The sequence below is a fragment of the Populus alba genome, chromosome 8 (genome assembly GCF_005239225.2).
Source record: "Populus alba chromosome 8, ASM523922v2, whole genome shotgun sequence".
NCBI lineage: Eukaryota > Viridiplantae > Streptophyta > Magnoliopsida > Malpighiales > Salicaceae > Populus > Populus alba.
In genome coordinates this window covers 10,004,189-10,029,634 of record NC_133291.1, presented here as the reverse complement: position 1 = coordinate 10,029,634, position 25,446 = coordinate 10,004,189, and the positions used below count along the sequence as shown (strand labels likewise).

At 35.5% G+C, this 25,446-nt stretch overlaps 2 protein-coding genes and 1 pseudogene across 5 annotated transcripts; 2 read left to right on the top strand and 1 right to left on the bottom strand.

Moving 5' to 3' along the window:
- Positions 1 to 255: 255 nt before the first annotated feature.
- Positions 256 to 6,944, top strand: LOC118054940 (uncharacterized protein At2g02148). Of its 4 annotated transcripts, XR_012170432.1 has the most exons (10): positions 256 to 375; positions 527 to 708; positions 880 to 1,003; positions 1,084 to 1,425; positions 1,597 to 1,759; positions 3,298 to 3,409; positions 3,763 to 3,828; positions 5,034 to 5,297; positions 6,419 to 6,509; positions 6,714 to 6,944. XR_012170432.1 is itself a non-coding variant. In XM_035066713.2 (9 exons), the coding sequence occupies exons 2-9, from the start codon at positions 538 to 540 to the stop codon at positions 6,813 to 6,815; spliced, it is 1,335 nt and encodes a 444-aa protein (XP_034922604.1). In that variant the 5' UTR covers positions 256 to 375; positions 527 to 537; the 3' UTR covers positions 6,816 to 6,944. The 4 variants fall into 4 exon arrangements, 3 of the variants coding, with proteins under 3 accessions (XP_034922604.1, XP_034922598.1, XP_073266780.1); XM_035066713.2 differs by lacking the exon at positions 6,419 to 6,509 and having other exon boundaries at positions 3,763 to 3,819; XM_035066707.2 differs by lacking the exon at positions 6,419 to 6,509.
- A 1,542-nt stretch (positions 6,945 to 8,486) lies between these two features.
- Positions 8,487 to 10,095, top strand: LOC118054910 (protein SLOW GREEN 1, chloroplastic-like; annotated as a pseudogene).
- An 874-nt stretch (positions 10,096 to 10,969) lies between these two features.
- Positions 10,970 to 23,014, bottom strand: LOC118054901 (uncharacterized). Its single transcript, XM_035066672.2, is given in 16 exon segments — positions 10,970 to 11,437; positions 11,531 to 11,679; positions 11,774 to 14,403; positions 14,542 to 14,779; positions 15,140 to 15,490; positions 15,811 to 16,518; positions 16,520 to 16,976; positions 16,978 to 17,007; positions 17,343 to 17,888; positions 18,033 to 18,385; positions 18,504 to 18,720; positions 18,802 to 19,051; positions 19,387 to 19,714; positions 19,819 to 21,036; positions 21,230 to 21,775; positions 22,514 to 23,014. Coding segments are annotated over 16 exon segments (8,493 nt in total). The 5' UTR covers positions 22,640 to 23,014; the 3' UTR covers positions 10,970 to 11,091.
- Positions 23,015 to 25,446: the final 2,432 nt, after the last annotated feature.

The window sequence follows — 25,446 nt, the reverse complement described above, 5'->3', positions numbered from 1 at the left end:
AGAACTTAATTTAAAGTCAGTTCCTTTTGAAGTAGCTATTGAGGGAAATGATTATTTTCTTATCCTGAAGTGGCCGTTGCGGGATAGAATAGTGTTCTTTGCCTGTTTATGGTGCTAAATCTGAGGGTTTTAGAGTTCTTTAGCTGTTTAGGAGACATCTTTAGGCATATTTGTCAGTAGAAGGATCTAATTGAGAATTCCTTGAAAAGTGGGGACTCGATTGTTATAAAGCATATGTCAGGGATTCACTTAAGAAAAAAATTACAAAATTTGAGGTCATCCAGAGTCCAACAAAACCTAGCGGTTTGGAAGCAGGTGCGGAGATCGGAGAGAGGCTTGGACACTTTGTTTTCTCGCAGTCTCACTCTCTCTCAGGTATGTCTATCTCTCTCAGTCTGTATAGCCGTTAAAAAACTTGCTCTTCTCCAAACCAAAATAAAAGAAAAGAAAAGGAAAGATTGTCTCCTGCGTGCTCTCCCGCTAATTATCCCTCTAGTCTCTAACTCAAATAGCTTCTTCAATTCAGTGGTAAAATTAATGGGGAGTAGGGTTCCAGTGCAGCACTGCAACCTGAGATCAGCTGGATCCTTCATTGCCACCAACTCTCTCCATGATCTCAACACCGTCGATTCTCGTCCATCTAACATCGATTCCATGTCCGCAGACGCCGATCATACCTTGAACGCAGACGATGATTCCGATGCTGTTGTAAGTCAACACCGCTCTCACTCTCTTTTTGTTTCATCTCTTCTCATCGATCCATACTCTCATTATTATTCCTAAATAGAGAGTCATTTTTTCTTTGTTTATGAAGAGAGGGAGAGAGAAGCTAAACTTATGTGATGAATAATGAATTCCACGTAATTTTGGTCTTTCCAGGACTGCATTCATGATTCCTATAGCAATTCCTTACCACTTCACAGTGTAGGAGTCGAAGAAGATCACACTAGCCTTGAGAATACTGGGTCTTCTGGAGGTGCATACGATATATTGACATTTGATGGTAAGTGCATTTCTGAATTAAACCATTCACACTTCATTTTCAATTATTCTTGTTTACAATTGGATTTCATTTCCAAGCAGATGTTTCACCTATCGAATCTGCAAGAGCAAGATTTTTGCAAATAATTGTGGATCACTTTATTAGTGATCATGTGATTGAAGTGGCTGATAATGAGTCAGAGTATGCTGCTCACCCGGGACAGGATAAACTAACTAAGAGGAAATCTGGAGATGTGCAATATGAAGGTGATCCGAGGTTCGCTTTGCCGTTGATGTATGTTGCTAATATGTATGAAACTCTAGTGAATGATGTGAATATGAGATTGGCTTCTTTGAATGGTGTTCGTGATAAGACCATTGGAGTAGCCCTTGAAGCAGCTGGTGGTTTGTATAGAAGAATGGCCAAGAAATTTCCCAAAAAAGGTATTAAAACGTTCTTCTTCTTCACGAGCCTTTTTAGTTGACCAACTGAACTGTTTTATCTGTGAATTACCATAAAACGAATTGATCTGATTCTTTTTGAAAGTATATGGAATAGGGATAAGGAAATTCCAAGTAGAAGTTAATGGTTTCTGATTATTCTATTTGCTGAAGGTTCTTGTATATTTAAAAGAAGAGAATTGGCAACTTCTCTTGAAACAAGGACCAGATTTCCAGAATTAGTAATACAAGAAGAGAAGAGAGTTCGCTTCGTGGTGGTCAATGGTTTGGATATAGTCGAGAAACCAAGTAGCATGCCTATTGTAGATGCTGAGTGGTAAGTTGGACTATTTAACTGCTCATAGATTTCAATCTCATGGCTACTTTGCTGCACTATTTTCATTCTTTGATTCCTATTCTTTGCCAGTACTATGAGGTGATTTTCCATAGTTATTGCATGATATCTGAATTTGATAGAGAATGAAGTGCAACAATGGGAATTATTATTTATTTAGAAATTATAATATTGTATGACTATTCTAGATTATTATTATTTAGGAATATTAGTTTTTATTATGCAGTAGTTAAATTAGAATTTTAGTTTTTTTATTCAATTAAGACTTGTTGGGTTTTTCTATTTTATTTGGTTTGGTGCATATAATTAAGCACCTGAAATTGTTGAATCATATAAAATAAATGGAGCTTTTTCTTTCAATTGTGTGTCTCTCTTGTATTTCTTCTCCAAGATTGAGGGTGTCTCTTTTGGTTTGGTCCCCTCAAGATCAAGTGTCTCTCGCTTGTTGGTGATTTTGGTTTTGATTCCTTCATCAATTCTCGTGTTTTGTTGATTTTCTTCATTTGCTGTAATTCTGAATCACTCCTACATATCCTTGTTATGTGGATCAAGAGTTGAGTTCAAGCCAAATGGACATTGATTTAGATGCACAATGGAAGGCCAATTATTGTATCTTCAAACAAGTCAACATTTTTATCTTGGGGAATGTAAGGGTTTAGGGCCACAAGGAGAGGCTATATTGGAAATTTTATTTAAAGTGTGCTCTGAAAAAGCCTGAATGTATTGGAAAGATAACACTTTGATAGAGAAGCTAAAAATGGTTCCCACAGCTTCGTTACACAGACATTGCTTCCACTAAGCAAAGAGCTTCATTTAAGATACAAATATTAATTTGATATTTATGTCCTGAAATAAAAGGAGATTCTATGAAAAGATCATACTTTACTTATCTGGAGAAAGAAATGAAAGTGGTTATTTATCTTCTAGCGTTGTGGAACCATCAAGTATAATTTCGTACTTAATGTACGAGCTGTCTTATATAGAATTGAATGTTGAAATTATCTGTCTAAAACTAGCAGAATTACCAAGTTGGAATTATAGGGGGTTTAGCTATCATCATGCAGAAACCGCTGACAGGAACCTGTAATGGGAAACTCGAATAAAGAAATTTGCTGCCAGGTCAGAAACCAATTTTATGTAATCCCCCAATTTCTCTGAGGCCTTCTTGAGAGAACATTTTTTTTTGCATGATTGATATCATCCAGATTGAAGAACAGATCCATAATGCAAGAACAGATTAAATTATCATGTGTCTTTTGATTTTAATTGCTTACCGGAATATATGGATCACCAATGATCCATCTTACAAATGGTTCCATTTAGGATCAAGGAACCTGTTAAACTGAGTGAAGTTCACCAGGAGACTATATAGGTTGCTGTATTCAGTATTAAAAGTTCAAGGGGTAAATGAAATTCCTTAAACAGGTTTTTTTTTTGTTTTGAAAAATGAATGACAAATTTAGGATGGCGATGAAGTTTACAGCATTTTTGGCTCTCTGACTATGATGCTCATATGACAGGTTTAGACGACTGACAGGTCGGAGTGAAGTTGCTGTCTCTGCTCAAGATTATAAATTCTACTCCCCGAGGCACAAGTTTAGGCGTGTTTTGTCTAATATTCCTGGTTTGGCTGTAAGTTTGAGTCCCTGCTATGCTAGCAAGATTTGATCTACCCTATTTTAAGATGTGGATCTAGCTTGGAGCTCTTTTGATGGCATAATAATTTGATAAAGGAATAAGGAACCTTTTTTTTCCTTTTTTCTTTTTTTTTAAAATAGGCATTGCTTAAACGATGTCAATTCTAAAGGTCCATCATCTTCCTATTATGATGGCTGACATAATTTGGTTTGCCGCATTACATATGAAAAATTTATTCACTGGATCGTGTGAGCACATAATGGCAGATTTATTTAACTGTATACATAATCACTTCCTTTATCCTATATTTGAAGGTGAATGTCACAATCGTATATTTATATTTTCAGACACTTCCTTCAGAAGATAATTCTTCAACAATGACTACTGCACAAGGATTCCGATCTGTAAGTGAAGTATGAGTTAGCTCCTTTTTTGCAATTACTGTGAGTTGTCTTCTATGCAGGGTTGTAATTGTTTTGGTTGTCTATCAGTAAATGTATATGTACACAGGCCGTAATCAGGAGTCCGAAAGTAATCAGCTATGACATAACACATTTCAAAAATCTTTTATTGTTTTCTTTTTCCTTTTTAGCCGTTCTTGGAAAGTACTACCATGAGTATGTTTATTCTTTGTTGGTGTTTGACTTCCTCTAGACAATGAAGAAGTCAAAATCAGGATACTATCTACTATCTAGGATTGGTAGGAGGTCTTCAAAATCCTAATAATAGCATTCTGTAGTTAATTTAGAATAACTTCTCTGTGCAGGTATAAATAACTAACCCATGACAGATTTTTGTCACAAAGTATGAAAGGAAAAAAAAAGATGCATGTCTTCTCTACCCATCCATTAAATACATTAAGTCCTTTAAAGCTTAGATAGGAGGTAACAAGAAGGTTCCTTACATGTGCTAACCAAGAGGACACTTGTGATGGTTACTTAAAGCTCTGCTTAGATAGGAGGTAACAAGGAGGTTCCTTACATGTGCTAACCAAGAGGATACTTGTGATGGTTACTTAAAGCTGCTAACTAGCCAAAGAGATTTTTTTGTGGGGAAAATACTTTAGAAAAAACCATTGCCCCTCATTTGATAGTAGGTTATTGCTATCTCCCAAATTCTACTTTGAATCTCATTGTGCTGTCTTAATTTACAACTTAACCACATGATTGAAGCTTCCTTTGACTCTGTTCTTAATTTACAACTGATCCACATGCTTGAAGCTTCCTTTGACTCTCTGTGTTGAGCATGATACCTGGCAACGTTACATTTTTGCTTCAAAATCTATTGCCAGAATCATTATGCTGATGGTATTATTTGCCAGAATTAACTTTTGCTTCTTAATGCATTTAATGCTTTGTTTTAAGAGTTTTATGGCGGGCCAGCAACGAGGCTGTTACAGACATGGAAGAATTCTTTCTTTCAGTTTTAGTTTCTCTAACATTCACAAGGAGGGAAGATGCAATAAAAAATGTCACCCCTTATCTGACACATCTCACTTTCATATTCTTTGTTTGCTATTCTGCTAACATATAAGATTCCTTGTATGAACTGCACTTGTAAATAAACTATATTGTGGGAATTTATGTGCGCATATTTTCTTGCCTTTTGATTTTTGCAGCCACAAAACGAGCAGCAGACTCCTTCAAAGCATCATGTGCAACTTTTGTCACATCAACCTCAGTTTCACCCAATAAACCAGAACCATCATCAAGAAGTTCACCAAAGTCAACATGCAACCCAATTTTCTCAAAATCATCAATGTGGGCCACCTTCACACATGCCTGAAATTGCTCATGCTACCCAGTCTCCAACCATTCCTCAGCACATGGTCTACTTGCAGCCCCTCACAGGAGGCCATGTTGGAGGGCGCTTGCATTCAATGGTGAGGTTTCTTTGCTAGGACTTCCTCTTCTATTTCAATTAATGATATAGTAAATACAAGTTTGAGAAAATGCCATGCCAAGTCCTTATTTTAATTAAAAATAGCCTATTATTGCTGACATGTGTTCCTACGTTATTGACAGTCCTTTTTTAATTATTGTCGTACAGATAGGGTTCCTAACACTCTGGAATAGTTCTATCCTTCATTAGTTTTGCACGAAGTGGCTCTTGATGCCGTCAATCTATAACACTCCTGTTAGCAAGTACAACTATTTTTTCTGTTGCACTAGACAATGCTCCTACGTCATACCTAAAGAAAATAATCTCAGCTCTCCAGTTTGCTGACTGTTCTTCTCCTGATGAATTAAACATTGCTAACAGTCTAATTTAATCATGTCAATGAGTATGCATTCTCAAGCATGGAATGCCACCGGGAAAGGTGAAATTCTATTTCTGCATTTTGCTTGATAATGTTGAAGATTTCACTTGTACATCAGTCCTAAAACCAGTGCAAGATTTCTTTATGACGATGTGATATTCCTGGTATCATTGGTGTAGCTTGGGGTTCTAAATGCATGCAGGACGAGTTTCTAGGAAGAAAATAAGGGTTCCGTCACAACATTTAGGACTAAAAGGGATACCCTTAACAAAGCGTCAACCATTTTGTCACCATATAAATTTATAACGAAAATTGTTGCATGATGAGATGCGTTTTTAGATTCTGGTTCTCAATGCTGACAAATTCAATTTATTTTTTTCTCAATGCATTTTGTCACCATTCTGGTTCTTGGTGCAATATCTAGTTATATGATTGGTTTTTGTTTTTACAAGTAAATCCATGTATAATTTGGTAAGAATATGCTATTGCACCGAGCAATCATAGTGTCGGTCTTTCCTTCTTCTCCTTCCTAATCTTATTCCTTGGTGGTTATAGCATGTATAGCGTAGTCAGCATCCTGAAATGTACATATTCTCTCGTGAACGCATGTTGTAGGAATTGCAACCTGCCACAATTTATAGTAAATAAGATTGGTGCTTCATCTTTATGAGTATAATCCGTTTATTCATTCTGTATATCTTTTCCCTTTTCATTTGCTTGTCAATCTCTTCCTCGCTTGGAAGTTGGAACCCCTCGTTCCCATGGAATGAATCCATGCAAAGGCAGGATCTGATGATCCAAATTCTTCTGTACAAACCCAGACAAAGCTACCTGGTACCACTGATGAAAATTGTTCTTGAGGCACTTACTGTTATTATTTAGTGGGGATAAGATATTAAATCATTTTTATTTTTTTTAATATTTCCATCTCTTTTTCTTTGTGCATTATGCCATCTAAATAGTTGAAAATGCGTTTAAGTTTTACGTAGAAGTTAGAACATGACAGTAGTGTGTTTACTAACCTTTCACAAACTGCAGCCTACGAGTCCTCCGAAGTATTGTGATGAATGTGGAGCTCCATATCTAAGAGAAACCTCCAAGTTCTGTTCCGAATGTGGTACAAAGAGGCTAGGAACATGAAACTATGGTAAAAAATATCTTTTTTCTGATCCTATGATATACTCATCTCCGCCATTGTAAAATTGTAGGTGCTTGATATGAGTTGACTGTAAACTTTTTTTAAAATATCTAGACTTCCCTTTTTCAGTATTTTTTATGTTTTAGGTGAGATTGAAAACTTGACTACAAATGAAGGACATTTTAGAAGAAAAAAAAAAAAAACAATTAAATTATCAAGGAAAATTAAGAGTAAGATTAAGTACAATCAACTATGAAAATACAAGGATTCGGTGCTGGGATCTTCAAAAAAATTAAAATAAAATTAACTAATTATTTCATAAAAAGCACAGAGATTAAGATAGGAAAATGATTTTTTATGAATACATCATTCAGTTGTATGGTTGCTTAAGAGATAATCTCCAACCAAAAAACTAACACGCAAATAATAGAAGATTTACTGATTTTTATTTTTATTTTCCATTTGATTTTGGGTTCATCGTTGTTTTCGTACATGTCACAATCTCATCAATGACCATTTAAAAATACGTTCATTTGTTGAATGTTCAAAACTGAAACATTAGTTATAAGCAATTATACAGAAGTAAGCCTAAAATTCAGATGAACCACAATGTACTGTGCTGTCTAGATGCTGGTTAGACCGTCATTTAGATATTTTTTTTTCTTTTCCAAAAAATTGCAATATCTTACATATAAATTATAATTGCAGCCTTTTTCTAAACGTACTTGCAAAAATTTTAAAAATAGTAAAATACCTCTTCATTTTTTTTATTTATTATTATTACTTTTTAATTTTGAAAACGAAAGGTGAAAACTCATAACAAGTTTTCACAACATAAATAAATAAAACTCGTAACAAAATTTCCGAGTTCTTTAAAATAAGAAGAAAAAAAGTGACTTTCGAAATTGGTTTTTACTCAGCACCTTGTTATTGAAGAATCGGATCAAGCTTAAGACATCAAAAGACTTGAGTTTTTTTTTTTTTTAAAAAAAATTGAATGGTGAGAAAAAATATTTTGAGAGCCAGCAAAGTTGAACAAAAAATTGAGAAAAATAGCTTTGAAAGTGCCACCAAGAATGGCGCGGCTATTTTGTTTTTCTATTTTTTTTTTTGGTGAGGTTGTGCCCCAATGAAATGACTCAACAAGGTTGCGCCAGTGAAACCATGCCATATTTTTGTTTTTGCAAATTTATGCTTCAGGATTCATTGATTGTGAAGTTATTGCTGCGAAATGACTGAAAATTAATAGTGCATTTTTTTTTTCAACTCGCGAGATGTATATATTCTTATGACGATAATGCGTGAAACTATACTAGATTCTTAATTTATTTTTGGTTAGTGTAAATTTTTGTATTTTAAAAGTATTTTTTTAAAAAATAGAATTTTTTTATATTTTTTTTCTTTAAATTAATATTTTTAGTATTTTTAAAAAAATTTTTTATATGTTGAAATTAAAAATAATTTTTTAAAAATAAAAATATATTATTTTAATAATTTTTTGAATGAAAAATATTTGGAAAGTGTTTGTTATAGTGGTTTAAAGTGTTTTTTAATTAATAATGAATTAAAATAATTTTATTTTAATATTATTCTTTTCAGATTAAAAACAGATTATAACAGGGAAACAAATAGGGAGATTCCTGCTGCGGCTAATGTAAATGTAAATCCAGATCCAAGGTATTATTCGGTTGTTTGATTCTGACATCGAGTTCTAGGTGACGAGGTTGAATGTTTTTAATTTTGTTAAAACATAATTGATGAGGTGATTGGTGGAATAGAACATCCTTCCTCCTGTCTCCTCTCAACTCTCAAGCACCTTCCCGCTCTCTCACCTACCACCACTCACCACCCAACTAAAAGGCTATGAAAACCCTCTCCTCTCCTCCGCGACTCGAGCCTTGAACCTTCAAAACCAAAAAAAAAAAAAAAAAACCACCACCCTCTCTCCAAACCAACCATGAACTCAACTCTAGCCGCTTCTTTTATCCACCTCAAAACCCCTTCTTCCTTTAACTCACCTTCACTTCTCCATTCCACCACTCTCAAATTCCACAATTCCACCTCTACACCTTCTCTCAAAATACCAAAAGCGGCCGCCGCCTCCTCAAATCACGCCTTCAAAAGCCTGTTAACCCAAAAGCTGAAAACCCTCACCAAAACAGCAATTTTGATTGGCGTCGCAGCTTCCATTGCCGGCAAATTCCCTGTATTGCCTGCAAAAGCCGAAACCCCCGCAGCTCTCACTGAACAAAACCCGGCCCTTGAAGAAGAAGAAGAAGAAGAGGTAGATATAGAGAAACATAAAAACCAGAACCAAAGTGACCCATCAACGCCATTACAAGCATTAATTGAATCTAATGCTGAAGCGATCGAGTCTCTGAAATCACTTTTACAACAAAAACTTGAAAATGGCCAAGACGAAGAGGCTTTAAAGATTATAAAGCTTTTCGTATCTGCGCAACCGGAGGTAACTGAATGGAAGTTTTTAATGGCTAGATTGCTGAACGAAACGGGTCGAGCACAAGATGCTCGCAATGTGTTTGAAGAAATTCTTGTCGCAAATCCTTTGTCTTTTGAGGCTTTGTTCGAGAATGCACTACTAATGGACCGCTGTGGAGAAGGAGAGGCGGTTATTAGAAGGTTACAAGAGGCTACAGATATTGCAGAAGAGGATAATAAAGTGAAAGAAGCGAGGGACGTGAGGCTGATTATGGCACAGATACAGTTCCTGTAAAAGAATGTGGAGGAGGCGCTGAAGAGTTATCAAGAGTTGTCAAAAGAAGATCCTAAAGATTTCAGGCCTTATTTTTGTAGAGGGATGATATATAGTTTACTTGATAGAAATGAGGAGGCAAAAGATCAGTTTGCCAAGTATCGTGAACTTTCGCCAAAGAAGTTTGAGGTGGAGTGGTATTTGAGGACCTCATTATCAAGGATGAAGCTTTTTGGGTCAAATGAGAAGAACTGAGTTTTGGTTTTTGAAGTTTTGAGATAATAATGATTTGGAGAATTCAGCTACTCTCCAGATAGAGAAGGAAGACATTGGATTTTTGGGTAATAATCCTCCATCTCATTTTGTTTAGGATTGATCTGGAAACGTGGCTGAAGTTTCACCAAGGATAATTAAAAGGAACAAAGAAAAAAGAACTGAGTTTTATAGAGCTGTAACACTTGCATTGTTACCACAGCAGTGGTTTTGATCATTCCTTTTGAGGATTGTCTCCATGTTAATGTTAAAACTATTGGCTTCACTTGCAAAACATGATATCCTGTTGGCCTGCATTTCTTGTGTTTGGAATATTGTGGTATTAAAATATTCTTCAAATCAATCTTGAAATGTGGAAATAATTTACGATTAAGTTAGATAATATATTTGCTGCACAGATTTTCCTGCTTTCCTTAATGAATTATCGATCTCCCATGACTTGGAAGTTGATGCATTCTTGTAGTATTTGATATAATCCAACTTCCATGATGTGCATTTAACGAAGAGATTTGTCTCCACAGTTCAATTTTGTTTACTATGAAAAGTGAAGGGTTGCTGAGTGTGGCATGAATTGTGGATTCTTATGTCTTGGTTGCTTTGCTATTGAAATTTGTTTAGTTTTTATGTGGCTTATATAGATTATTCATTCGTGTGTACTTATTCCTGCTAGCATTACACAAGAACTATGCAGTGGATGCGTCATTACTTTGGGAAAAAATTGGCCAAAGGCCCTCCTGTTGGTTCTTTACAATGACCTTTTGGGTCATGCCATACAAAACCAATTAATGATTAGCAGGAAAAACCAATTAACGATTATTAGGAAAGAGAATGGAGGCTGGCTTATGGCTTGGCTCTTGCCAAAGCCTCTCTACCCTTCAGCTAAAACTCATTCAACTAGGCTCCAAACTTAGGCGGCTCAAGATATCAGAGAGTTCTCAAAATAAACAAGGAGATAATTTCCGGTTACATGCACAATTGCTATGTGCATAAAATGAACGTAAGTCTGAAAATTAAAAATGAAGTGAATCCCGGACTCAGGAAACAATGTTCTGAGTTCGATCCTGCCACTGGAGAGAGATGAACAAGTCGACATAATATATATTACAGCATATTGCAAGTTTTTTGTAGGTTTTATGACCTCATAATATATTTTTTTTCTTTCTCCATACAGGGAAAAAAAAAAAAGAAGAAAAAGGAAAGGAAAGGAAAAATCACACTGCTATAAACAAATGCGGAAGAAAAGGTTATATTTTTGAGAAATACTATTTCCATAATTCGTTAAAGGTTTAAGGCTACTTGCGTTTCCGCCCGCCTTTTCCTCTCTTGTTTTTCTTGGACTTGCTGTTTCCCTTCCCCTTGTTCTCCATATCAGGATTGCTGCCTCCGGTCTCAACATTACTCCGTGAAATGTTTATCTCACCTTTAGCAGAAACGCAACTCCCCTCAGCCTTGCTGTTACTACATTCCTCATCACGGTGGTCATCTGATGCAATGTTTGTCTCTGACATCTCTCTTTTAAGATTTTCATCGTGTTGCAAGAATATCTGGCTTAGAAAAAATTCCATTCTTGGCCTTCTTGACTGCAGCTTCTCGAGAAGTTCTCCAATCGTAGAAATGTCGCTCTCATGTTCTGGTTCCCTGAAAATAAAATATACTTGAAATATTATCGTAGCAAGTAGAATGAAATACTTTATTAAATACCATGGATCTAAGCATCATGTTTACACTGACCTCATTTCTAATGCAGCATTAAGTTGCCCCATTTCGTGAAGCATGGTAGAAGCTTCCTCAAGCAGGTTTTTATTATCAACACTGGGAGGGTTCTGAAAATTTCCATCAATTGCTGCTTTTAAAAGGCAAGTAATTCTGTCTATATCCACCTGAAAAATAAATGATAAAATGATTAGCAGAAAGAGATAACCATGTCTCTGAGCATGCTAAAAAAGCAAAAAATAATTCGAAAAGCAGCATTACCTGAAATGTTGGATCGCATGCAATATTGCTGCTTTCATCTACTCCATGGTTTGGAGATTTTAGTGCTTCAAATATTTCCCAAAGCCGTTCATGGGGCAATGGAGGGTTACCCTCATCCTTCTTCCCACACCTCGAGTTACAGTTAGCCGTATCTCCAACATTAGATGGAAGCTCAGGTATCTTCCCCGGATCTTCAAAACCCTGGGACACTATTCCTTTGAATGAGCTCCTAGTGTTTGCTTCAACAGCTCCCGTGTGATCCTGAGCTGTAGCATCAGTCTTTGCAAACAAGACTCTTAATGCGTTGTCCTTGCTTTCATTGACCTTCATGTCCACAAAAATAGCATCTGGACATAAAAATCGTGAGCAATTTTTACCAAAACTCACAACTACCAGAGGATTGCCAATCTTGCTAAATGCTTCAGCTACCACAGTTGGATTTACATTCAGAGAATTATGCTTCTGCCTCTTCCGGATGGCATCATAAAATTGACTTGGCAGTTTTTTGGTGATATAGGTCCTACCCAGCAATTCAGAAAGCAAGTTTTTACACGATCCAAAGTTCACATAAATTAAACATATTATGACAACCAATCTCAACACTACTACAGCATGGTAGTCATTCAGGACCTTCACGTTCTTTTCTGATACTCTTATCCACTCCATCATATCCTTCTCATTATAAAGAAACAGCTGAACAGTCTCAACAATAAACTTCAGGATGCTTTGTGTAGATTGGGGTGCATGTCCCGTCAAACTTTCAAAAGTTGGACTCCCGTGGCCTTCTTGGTAGATAAGCCATTCCACAAAAGAAGACTTTGTTGTAAGACAATAGCCTCGGAAGTAGGATAACAAAATTAGCTGGCGTTCAAGCATGTATAAGAAACAACCAGGCAAGATATAATCTCCTTTCCTCCAGTTGGCATTATAAGTATCTACCAGAGCTTCATGCAACTTCCACATATAGGACACCTCCCTCCCATTCCTACAGAGATCCTCAATGAATGCCTTCCATGAAGGGTTCCATTGTAAACCATCTGCCATCTTCTCATATGGTTCACATACCATCTCACCAGAACCAAGAATCATCGATGTGATCCTTCCAAGTTGCGCATAAGACAGCTTGTTCTTTGAGCTCACATCTTCAAAGATAACTTCCTTGAGTAAATTCCTACAAATCTCAGTTCTCCTCAACGAAATCATATTCTCTTTCAGTGATTCTCTCCAGTCCCTAGGATAGATGCAATCATAGAAGCATCCAGTTGCCAGTCGAGTGAATTTCCGCAGTGCCTTGATATCACCGTGTTGACTGCTTAGAAACTGGCATTTCAAAAGAAAGTTTGCCACCTCATATATATGAGTAAGAGACCTGCTTTGGCAAAAGAGGGACAAGGAATTCCTAACTGATAAATTGTAAAGGGCTTCAAGATTGGTTAATACATTCATGCCAACAGAAAGTAATTCTGAACACCAATAACCCTGAGCAGCAGTGATAAACTGATGAACATCTACAGAAACCAAGTTCCCCTTCCTTTGAATAAAATTTTTGGGTATTTCCCTCACCCACTGAGCATCCAAGATCATCAAAAAATAGATAGCTTTCAGATTATTAAACTGTCTCTTCACGCCCAAGTAATTCAAGCAGAATTCACCAAAATCTCCATATTCAGTTACATCTTGCATTTCAAAACGTCCAAGAAACTTGATTATGTTCACAATTTTATCCTTCCAAAAATTCCAAAAGTAAACAAGTGTCTCAGCAGAGACCTGGTTGTTCAAAAAGTTTCTTTCTGACAACCTTGCTAAATCAGACACTAAGTCATTTTCCCAACAATACTTTGAGGTATTTAAATGAAGATGCATGTCCAGAATCTTTCGAGCTGATAATATTTCACCTCTGATACTACTATGTCTCCGAGAAGAATCTAGACTTTGATGAATCTTGAATAAGTTGTGCTGGCTATTCAATAAAATTTCAGCCTCTGTGTGAACAAACTCATAAAACTGGGCTGACACATCCTTTGCAAGTAACTTAGCTTTTGTCAAAAGTTCCTCTCTCTGAGGAAACTGCTTTAAAGGCCAGCCTTTGCTCCCAGTTGACCAGAGAGAGTTTGCAAACACAAACCACAGAATAAGCAATGATGCCTCCTTAAAATGTCCACCACTGCCCAGTAGATCTGCCTCAAGGACAAGATCACCTTTCAGCTTCGCAATGCCCGCCGCCTCCAGGAAGTTACCTGATTCCACTTCCAATGACAAAAGCTCATCAAGGCATCCTAAATCAGTCAAGAAAGTACGAGCTGAAGACATGGAATCAAAAGCTCTAACATATTTCATCATAGCTCTGTTGTCATTGATCTTGTAATAATGACAAGCGCAGCTCTCCAGAAACTCTTGTTCAATTGTATCCATTTCTCTGCTTCTTTGATCTGCAGTCCCCTGTTGTTTCCAATACTGTATATAATGCAAGCCCGTGTCGAAGAGTTTTCCTTCGGTACACGCAGACAAGCACTTGGAGAAATTGCAGCCTTTTGCATATACTTCAGCTGCAGAACAATAATTTTCAGCAAGCAAAAAACATTCTCCAGCTCTTTCCATTGCAGATTCCCCACATTGCAAGTAAATCCTACCTGCAGAAGCCAGAAAATCCTACTCGGTAATAACTGAAACTTAAGGTTAAGATCATCCAGTCAACTAATTTGAAAATCTGTGAATTTCATAAATAATTTTCTCACACAAAAAGAAGTGAAGATAGCACAAAAGCATACCTGCCCTATCATACTCCTTCAACATGTAAAAGCATTCGGCAGCATACTCAGCCTTGCCTATTGATTCAAAAATTTCTGCAGCCTGCCAACGGGCAACAGAAGCCATTTCAGGATTTGAACTATGCATTCTGTCAGCAGCTGCTCTAAGCCCAGAAGCCTTGGACAATTTCTCCCCATGTTCATCCCCTGCTCTTTCAAAGCACATAGTTGCCATCTCATAGTTACCCTCACGTAAAAGCTGTGTGACACCAACAAAAGGTATAGAAAAAGCAAGTTACAATTGTATGAGCATGGCGAGATGACAAGAATGCAGTGTTAAAGACACTTTTATGTCCTTTCAAACAAGTAGGAATGGCATGAAGAAAACATCTAATATCACTGAAAGCAATAAACCAAGATATCAAACTCAAAAAAAATTTTTTGAACAACATGGTAACCTCCAGTGCAAGACAAATTTTATCTCGAAAAGTGAATGCAGCAACTTTTGATCAATCACAAAAAATAATTAAATAGATATTGCATATTAATTTTTTTTTTAAGAACATCAAAATCAAGAAATTATAAGTTAAATGCTACATTAATATAACAAGAAGCAAACCTTGTAACCCTGAGACTTCCACTCTTCAGGACTGCTAGAAACTTGCATTGCTTGGGCAAGCGAATCATCCAGTTTCCTCACTTGGACAAGGCTCTTCTTCATCCAGTAGTCAAACATTGGTCTGGAAAACTCCTCCACATTCTCACAAATCCACAACCTTTGCCGTGTACGAGTGATAGCAACGTATAATTGCTTCAACTCAGAGCACAAGACATTATGTTTTGCTAGGATGAAACTTGGAAAGGATGGGGAAATGGCATCAAGTAAATCTTGTTCCTTCATAAACTCATAGACAACTCTCCATTTATTTTTCAAAGGTGATGAGCCAAAAAAGTTGTACAAGAGGACATCCTAAAAAAAAGATGAGGCAAAGAGTTAAAAGGCAAAGACATTAGTGCTAAAAGAAATGTGAATGTTTGTCAAGATTGTAAACATCCATAGATTTAAAAAAGATTATCCGCTTTCTGGCACCGCATCTATAAACTCAAACAGCAATTCAGAACTAAAGAGGTACAAATTATCGAAAGGCTGAAGTTATGAGCATGGTAAAAATTATCGATGTGGTGATCAAATGTGTTGACTTGGACAAAATGAAAAACGCTTGGAAAAAAGTGCAAATGAAAAGATAATGTTCTAAATATAAAAAACAAGATGTACAGTAAACCACTAACCTGAAATTCTAGGCCCTTGCACTCTACAACAGTCAAAACAAGAGCATGCTTCCCAACATAGTTATCAATCTCTTTCCTAGCAGCATCATCCCGCACCAATATCACTTGCTCTGCTCCAAACCCAACAAAATTGCTTCTCACATTCCCACTATTCCCGAAAATAGTTACAATTGCATTTTCATCATTTCCAGATTCAAGTAAAATAGGAGCTTCCCCATAAATAAGACTCGTTTCAGGGCTTAACATATCAATAAATGAAGGGAAAAAACGGTAAAGAAGATCAATAACACTTTGAGCTAAATTGAGTACACCAGCATGGGTACGGAAGTTCTGGTTCAAATGAAATATTTTAGATATTTGACCTTTCTCGCTTCTGTCATTTCCCGCACTCCTAGATGCTAAAACAAACTCTTTATAGAACAAAGATCTTATATCTTCAAACCTGAAGTCAACCCCCTTAGCAATTGTTTGTGCTGTATCACCAGAAAAAACAAATCCCTCATCTACATTCCTACAAATATATTTGAAGAGAGCAATCTGCCTCATAGTAAGATCTTGGACTTCATCAATATAGACAAAATCCATCGCATCACCCTCATACTTGTAAGTTTTAAGACGAAGATGAAGATCATTTACAAAATCAGCCATATCAAAGTCACCATTTTCTGCCTTCATCTTTTCATAGTCTTCAAAAAAATCATATATTAAATTCTCTCTTCTGCCTATTTAAAGTGGATTTACGACTTTCTGATAGAGAAACATAATCCTCTCGGCCCAGTCTGCCATCACAAGACTCTCCAGCTCGCAGGCCACCTTTTATATGGGAAATTATCTCCGTAAATACTCTGGATGAATCAAGCTTTTTTTTTAATTTTTCATTGAAATGTGGCCAATAAACTGAACAAAACTTCTCGAAGTTAACCTCCTTTGTTCTTATAAGAGTTTGTGCTGAGATTGATCCTGAATTCCCTACTTTTTCATGCAAAAGCTGCCTCATGTCACAAAATCTTTCAAAGTACGAATTACCCATTGTTCCATCCAGCATCATTAAAAATTTAAAGAAAGTGATAACAAGTGGGTATGACTTTGGAAGAATATCTAAGAAAGAGTTTGGAATATCTTTGAATTGTGCTGCGTCATCAATATCTTCCATATCAATTGAACTCTTCTGCTGAGTATTTTCCACCAGAGGCAAAGCTGTACACACACAACAACGCTAATATAAGAAAACAAATACAGAAAGCAGGGTAATTTTTGGAAGAATTTTCCGAAGTTTAACAATAATGGAATGGGGTGATCTGATTAAAAAGAAATGTTTATGACATATAGAAGTAAGCTAAGCTAATTTTAAAGGCCTGCTATAAATTTCTAAAAGTTCAATCCAGCAATGCATAAGAACAAATGCTTGTTTTAGACAATAAAATTTCCTTAATAACAAGTTGAATCATGTAAAGCACACTTTGAAAGAAAAAAACATTTAACCTGGAGGTATTCAGCTCAGCGTACAGTGTATGTAATAAAACAATACAAACCTTTTCAATTGCATCACATGATGCTTGATGGCATAACAGAGTTTTGGACTGACTGTCACAAAAAGTTGACGCAAGACAGTTTCTTTGGCATCTCCAACACCATCCCCAACAGATTTAATGTCATCAGCAACATTGTTTCTCCTGCTGCTGTCCTCTGAAGTATTTAAGTATCCCTGTGTTGCCGTATAATATAGTTCCTCTTTCTTAAACAGCTTCATTGTCAAAACAGTCGTTTTACCAGTCCCTGATCGTCCTAGTATAAATGTACTTCTTTGGAATAAGATTATCTCGAGTTCTTCATCAGTCACTTCAAATGGGAGCTCCAATTCTCTTCCATCACGGTCAGAAAGCAAGTGACTCACGACTCCAGAAGATAATGAGTAGAACTTCATCAGCAACAAACTATCACTCACTTTTGAGTTCTCTACATAGTAGGGACCATCAGGGCCACCAGAATTTGAATTGCTTCTTATTTCATTGTTGCTGCAACTCTTATATCTAAGAATATCAAAAGAGGTTCTCCAAGTTTTTGGAACTTCCAGATCTCTGAACAAAAACAAACAATAAGAAAAACTCAACAAAAGAAAAAGAAATCTAACCGTTTCAGCCAAATTGAAGCTAATTTTTTATGTAATTATTTAGGAACACAAGTGCACAACGAGAGATAGAATAAATATTGCAAAGACATACCCCTCTAGACATTTCTCATTGCAATGACAGATAAAATCGTCAGTGTACGTCTCAAAGATGCCCTCCAGACGTTTAGCCAGTATAGGAATATCTTCTAATGGTAATAAATCCCAGACCTTCAAAACTTGTGTGTAGCATATTTCCTTCACTATGTCGATTGAACAGATTACATAGAGTCCTTCAACCTTGAACTGTTTCAAGATTTGAGAAGAGCTTCCGCAAATGAAGTCCACACTCCTTTTCTTAGGACGCCAGCCACTGGAAAGTTTCAGTAGAAGGTTCAGAACAGGTGTCTTCTTTCTGACTGATGCTAGTTTGCCAAATGATTTTTTGAAGTATTCACTGAAAAGAACCTGGACCGCACAAATATCAAAAGAAAATAACTATGATGCTTAACACAAAACATTTGCCATAAGGACTTCAATAATACAAATATGATGGATGCCAGAAAGGTAACTATGAGATAAATACCTTCCATCTAGCACTTCTGAATAGTGCACTGTCTCCTTTAATCAAATCATCCAGCTGATCAAACTCTTTCTTGACTTCTACAATGGCTTTGGCCAAATCCTTGTCTTCATCAGCATGAAAGAAACAATTGCGTTCCTTAGCATCATGGACTAACTTTTCCCAAATAGACTCGCTATTTGATAGGGTTCTTTCATTCCCCAAAATCCAAAGACAATGCCTGAAATGGCATTAAAACAAGGTAAGAACTGTTGTTAGAACAATTAAACGACACCAGGAATGAGCTAATTTGAAGCACTACCTAGCCCTTGTAAGAGCAACATTAATTCTCCGAGGATCATACATGAATCCAATTGCTCCACCCGTATTGGATCTCACGGATGATATTATTACTATGTCCTCTTCACCACCTTGAAATCCATCGATTGAACTCACCTTTACTGAAAAACCATCAATGTTTTCATACTTCTTACCAAGCTTCTCTTGAATCGCACCAACTTGAGCAGTATATGGAGATATTACACCAACTCTAACCTTGTGTCCACTCCAAGCTGCAGCATGTAGAAACATCAAAGGATGTCAAATAATAATAATAATAATAATAAGTGATAGCAAACTCTTGTGGCGGGAATTGTTTCGATGAAATGATGTTAAGCCAAAAGTTTATCACAGAAAAGTATCAAATTCATATTGTTTTTAATGCAAGATGAAAACACCGTCAGAGGAAGTTTGGTAGTTTAAGATCATTTAATTTCCTCATATGCCAAAGCAAAACAATTGTAATCATCAGTATGCACAGAAAAACATCCAAGTCTTCGGCTGTAATTATATATAAAAAGTCCAAAACACGATGGTAACAAAAACTTCAAGATCTTGCATAATATACCTTTGTACAGACTTTGCAGTAATTTCAGCACAATGGCTACCTCAACCATATTTTTCCTGCTATGCCCGACATCATCTAGCTCTTCTCTTCCACCCAATACATTTATGAATGTATAGGGACCAAACATTGGCCCTGGAAGATAATGCTTTACATAACTTCTAGCCTTGACATTTGGTGCATCTAAGATTAGATTGGAGTAGAATTTTGAATTAGGGAAGCAACTGATGGATGGATGCATTCTGTACTGCATATCTAAAAGATGTTTTGAATGACCCAATGAACTGAGCCTTTCAAATAAACTCCTTCCAAAGCCAGCTTTATCACAAACCTAAGAACCATAAGCTATAAGAAGCCAATAGTGTAGAAAGTAACAAATCTAAAATTCAGTTAAACGAAAAAGACTAATAAAACAATGAGGTAGCTGTTTCATACATTGCTTACGACCATAGCTGGCAATTGACACTCATCACCGATTAGAATAGCATGCCTGATACCAGGAAGTTGTAAGGGTATTGTTGATTCACACTCTTTTAGCTGAGCTGCTTCGTCAACTACCAAAAAGTCGAGTGGTTCAATAGGCAACAAATGCAACTTATACGAACTAGAAGCTGTGCACAAAAATAATGTTGCTTTCTGGAAACAGAATTCCTCTATTGACCGCTTGTTCATAGCACTTGGAAGATCCAGATGGCGGAGAGAATCCCAGACTCTTTTCAACATAGTAATGCATTCACTTCTCTTTAGTCTCAACCGCAATAATATATCATTAAAGCCTTGGAAAGAATCCTCATCTAACTCTGGGTGTGAAAAAACTTCATGCAATTCATCAGAAATCACAGCCGCATGGAATAGCCAAGATTCAAAAGAGTTAAGTAACCCAAACAAGGATACGATGTTCTGAATGTTATGTTTGAGAATGCAAGTTTCTGGTATGTGAGTGCATAATAAAGTGAGGCATGTTTTTAGAGGTAATGCAGTAGAGCGGAATCTATCTCTCATAAATTCGAGAAACGTTTTCAGCTCTCCTTTGAGGGCACCAGCTTGATAGCTACAGGATTTCCTTTTCTCTGGATTTTCATCATCATGCTCCTGCATTTTGATTAATTCATTCTCCACGAAAATGGCATACTGAGAAACACAATCTTCAAAAAAATCAATTGTCGAATTGAAACAATTCCACCAACCAGTCAGAGGTGCAAAGCACTCTATAAGCCTTTTGACACGATAATCCAAGTAGACTTCCTGAGTTTCAGAATCAACTTTGAGTCTGTCCTTATTCCCAAACAAAAGAATATCTCCCACAGAATGAAACAAAGAATCCGTTCCTGAATCTGCTTCATGGGATTCTGTGACCAGCTTGAGCACCCTAGAGGCCACCTCTGTAATTGAAACATTGGTTGGGGCACATGTTAGAGTTCTGCATTTCATTTTTAGGAGGCTGAATAGCAACATACTGACTGTTTTGGTTTTCCCAGTCCCTGGCGGGCCCCAAATAAGTTCAACTGCTGACTTATGGTTGCGTTGCTTTTTAAGCAGACATGCCAAAACTGCCTTGTTTTGGGATTCATTCAGTTCAGATGACAAATTCACAACATTCTCATCATAGATTGCACGTTCCCACATAGAATATTGGTTGCAATTTTCCTCAACCTGTTATCCAACATGGAAACTCAATCAAGTTCAAGAACGATTTGGAAATTAATAGCATATTTTAAGCCAAACTGGCTATCTCCATGTTTCCACGTGTGAAAAAATATAGCATCTACGTGTACCTAGAGACAGTAATGCAAAATCCACATTATACACATTCATATATATATATATATATATATATATATCTTACCACAGAATCAGTGCACAGAATCTCTTTGATGATATTCAAGTTTCCGAACATGTGGAGTGCATTCCATATTCTTTTGCTAGTTGTTACATTAGTCAATGAAACCACAGTAGGTGATTTCTGCAGTCCATCACTAATTTCGATGTCTTTTTGCGCCTTGACTGTGAAAGAAGTATATGTAGCAGCATCCTCGGTCTCATCTCCTGTTATACTGGTGACCACAGCAAATGTCCATGTCCATCCAACCCTTTGCAAATCAGAGACATTTTCAGGTTTAGCGCTTGTTAAAATAACGATGTCGCCGGGCAATGTTTTGTAACGCTCCTTGCCACTGCCACGGGATCTGTTTCTCCAATAATCAATATTAACATCATACAATAATGTGCCTTGGGGCTTGGCCTCAAAGAAAGCAACCATTTCAGCAAACGGTGCTGTGGATATAATATCCATGCTTGAGCTCAATTCTGCACGGGTTTCTTCCAACAAAGGAATTACATATGATCCAAGATAATGCCGAACCGAGTAAAATGACTCTGGAATATTTTCCACCTATAAAGGAAAGCAAAACACGAGGTTATTCAAAGGACATGAAGGCACCTCAAAACATGCTATCTCCAATTATTCGGCTGCTACAATAATCTAATCTCTTTACACGATGCGAGGACAGCTCAACGGCAACAAAATTATTTCCAGGGAACACAGCGGCTGGTTTCAAAGTTGAGGAGCTTTCACAAAAATATAAACAACACTGAACAATATTTAATTGTATAATCAAATTACACATTTATTTAACAGGTTGCGCCATTGCATCACATCACATGCTCAACAAATAAACAAGTGAGTATCCATGTCAAGAGTTTTGGCACAATTAATCAATCATGTAGTAGCATTAAGACTAACGCATTTATCTAAACAGCTACGATTGTCAACTCCTAAAAGATATTTTGACACCAAGCATGCATGCAAGAACAAAACTCCATTATTAAAAGAATTTCCAAAACTCTCCATTTTTATGGTGAGTTGGAGCTGCTCTGCCTCAGCTTACGTTCAGGGCAAGCAATGTGCAATTCAAAATGGAATGGACTTGTAAGGGTCTAACCCACAATCGATGTAAGAACCAAATAATTTTCTTAAATCAAGAAGTTGTTTAATAAAGGAAACGTCAATTCACTGATCAGTAAAATAATCCAAAAGCTGCAAATAATAGTCGCATGCCAACAATCTAATTTTACAAAATAAATAACTAAAGAGAGACTGATTAAAATGGAAGGTAGAAAAGGTAAAAACCTTGAAAAGATTTTCATTGAAAATATCCTCAAGAGACCATGAAAAAATGGTGTCAGCGAAGCCATGATCATTAGTAATTTCCTTCTTCTTCATCATCTTGCTTGTACTCTCTGATCTTTCCATCATCAATTTCTCGTTTGTCTGCGATGATGAAAAGAGCTTCCTACTTTAAAACTTATAAAGGAAGGAAAAAAGGTCGGGGGGGAGTTCCTTCGCCACAAAGAAACAGGTATAAACACCGAAAGGAAAGAAAAGAATAACCACCATACAATGCAGTACGGAGGCTCCCTGGCTATGGATTCAAAGAGAAAAAGAAAGAAAGAAAGAAAGAGACGAGCATTATCCATCTCTGTGTTGCCTTTATTATAGGTAAGAGGGAGTGTTGCTTCTTTATTATTGAGAAAGAAAAAGGCAGCCACAGGAAAAAAGTCTTCTCGTCTTCCGTGCTACTGTATCGCTGGAGAAAGAAAATAAAAGGTCGGTCTTCCCTCGAGCCTTCTCGTATTCTGGTTCCTTTCTTGACTTAAAAAAGCTCCTCTTTTTTTTTTTTTTCTTTTTTTTTTCTTGCGCTTCTTTTCCACATGAAATTGACATCACCGAAAGAACACAAGACAGAGATACCGTACAGCTATATAGATGGTGATTTGTAGATTTTTTTTTTATATATATCTATATAAATAAGTGGAGTAGTTCACCTGACCTCATCTTTACCGATGCCTTAAATTTTATAGTGCTAAAAGGAGTAATTAGTGGAATTTCAAGGATTGAGAATTTAGAGAAGAAGAAAATTAGAATTTTATTTTTGGAATTGCTGATATAAACGCCCACATGGCATGCCTAATAATTAATAATTAATAGAATGATACTAATTAATATATCATATCACCTTTACGTTAGCAATTTCAAAAAAAAAAAAAAATCTCACTTTTCTTTCTTGAAATTCCAACTATCGAACTTCATTAGTTAGAGCATCATAAAATTTCTCCCGAATCATGGGTAGTTTCTGAGAATTTGTTTTATTTTATCAATAATGTAACTCCTTGAAGTAAGTTGTTGTATAACTTTTTTTTTTAAAAAAAACTCTTCAACATCTATAGGTATTTTTTGTTTTAATTTAGGTCATGCCATTTTCTCAGCTTATGTCATGTAGGATTAATTTGTTTTAACTTAAAAAAAAATTACATTATTATTAAACTTGGTTTAACAAATTAATATTAAGATATTTTCTAAAAACTATAATAATTTCATAAAAAAATAAGTTAAATTATTATGACCAATTTAAAATACATAAAATATTAAAAGATAAAATTAGATAATGCAGTTTTTTTATTTAAAAATAAATAAGCAATTTTTTAATATAAGAAATTAAAAATGAATAAAATAATTATGACTGGATAACTTTTTTATTTGAAAAAAAAAAGTCTTAAACATCTAAAAGATTTTATATATATATATATATTTATATATATATATATATATAATTTAGGTAGTTAATTGGGTGACGTAGTTTTCTTAAATGAAGTTAAATATATTAATATTAAATTCTTTTATTATTGGATATAAAGCCAGAAATCAACTCCGAGATTAAAAATGCAAAATCACACTTTCTTAAATTTAATCATTATTGATAAGTGTTTAGGCTATAAACCGATATTCTTCTAGGTTTGTAAGAACGAAGGTTTTTGCTGTGAAACGAAAAATGACACGGATGTGTGAAACGGACTACTGAATCGAATATTGTCCATCATGACGGTGATGAGCTCATCGTTCACAAAAGGTAAAAAGATAAAGCCAGTAAAAGAACAAATATGCGAATGACACGTGCTATATACATGTCTACTCAGGCTGGTTGACCCGGGATACGAGCTGGGTCTCGACTCTCGAGAGGTAAAAATCTAGGTCTGTATTCTGTAATTTCAAATTTGCCTCGAGAAACTCGGGCGATCCCGTACGAATTTGTTTTTTCTATTTACATTTTATTTTTTAACAAACTAAAAATGAATTTATGAATACATGCGAACCGCGTGTAAAATTTTGATAGGCTGAGGGCGTGAGGGTCTAATAGAATTTTCACAGCATGTAGCGGTTTCAATAATTAATAGAAAAATTGTTGTGAGTTAAAATAGCGGTTGAAGTTCGAGGGTAAGAAAAAACATTTATCACCGAAGATAGAAGGTAGCGGCTACAATAGTTAACAAAATAATTGCTTGATCTGAGTTAAAAATGGTGTTTCAAAATAATTGTAGCGGCTACAATAGGAAACCTTATGGTGTTATTATTAAACTCGACTTAATAAATTACTTTCATGATGTTTTTTTAAGATTATAATAATTTTTAAAAAAATTAAATTAAATTATTATGACCATTTTAATATACATAAAATGTTAAAGAATAAAATTAGATAATGTAGTTTTTTATTTCAAAATAAATAATTAATTTTTTAATATAAGAAATTAAGAAATGAATAAAATAATTATGACTATAACTTTTTTATTTGAAAAAAAAACTCGTAAACATCTACAAGGATTTATATATATATAATAAATCAATGAATAGAATATTGTCCATCATGACAGAGACGAGCTCATCGTTGACAAATGGGAAAAACACAGGAGATGTCTCGTGCAGAGGAATCGAAGGTATTCCTTTTGTTTTGGCATCTTATACGCGTGATTCTATTCTTCTTCTTTTTTTGGTGGTAGTGGTTATTAATTTATATTAAAGTAAACTCTTGAACAATATTTTATTTTTTAAAATATAAAATTGTAAACTTATTAGTGTGTGTGTATATATATAATCGTGTTCTTCTAATTAAAAATAAGAAATAATTTTTGTTTAAATAATTTAATTTAAAAATAAAAAATAATATTTTTTCAACATTAAATAAATTTTTTTTGAATTAATCTTTTAAATTTTATTATTTATAATATATA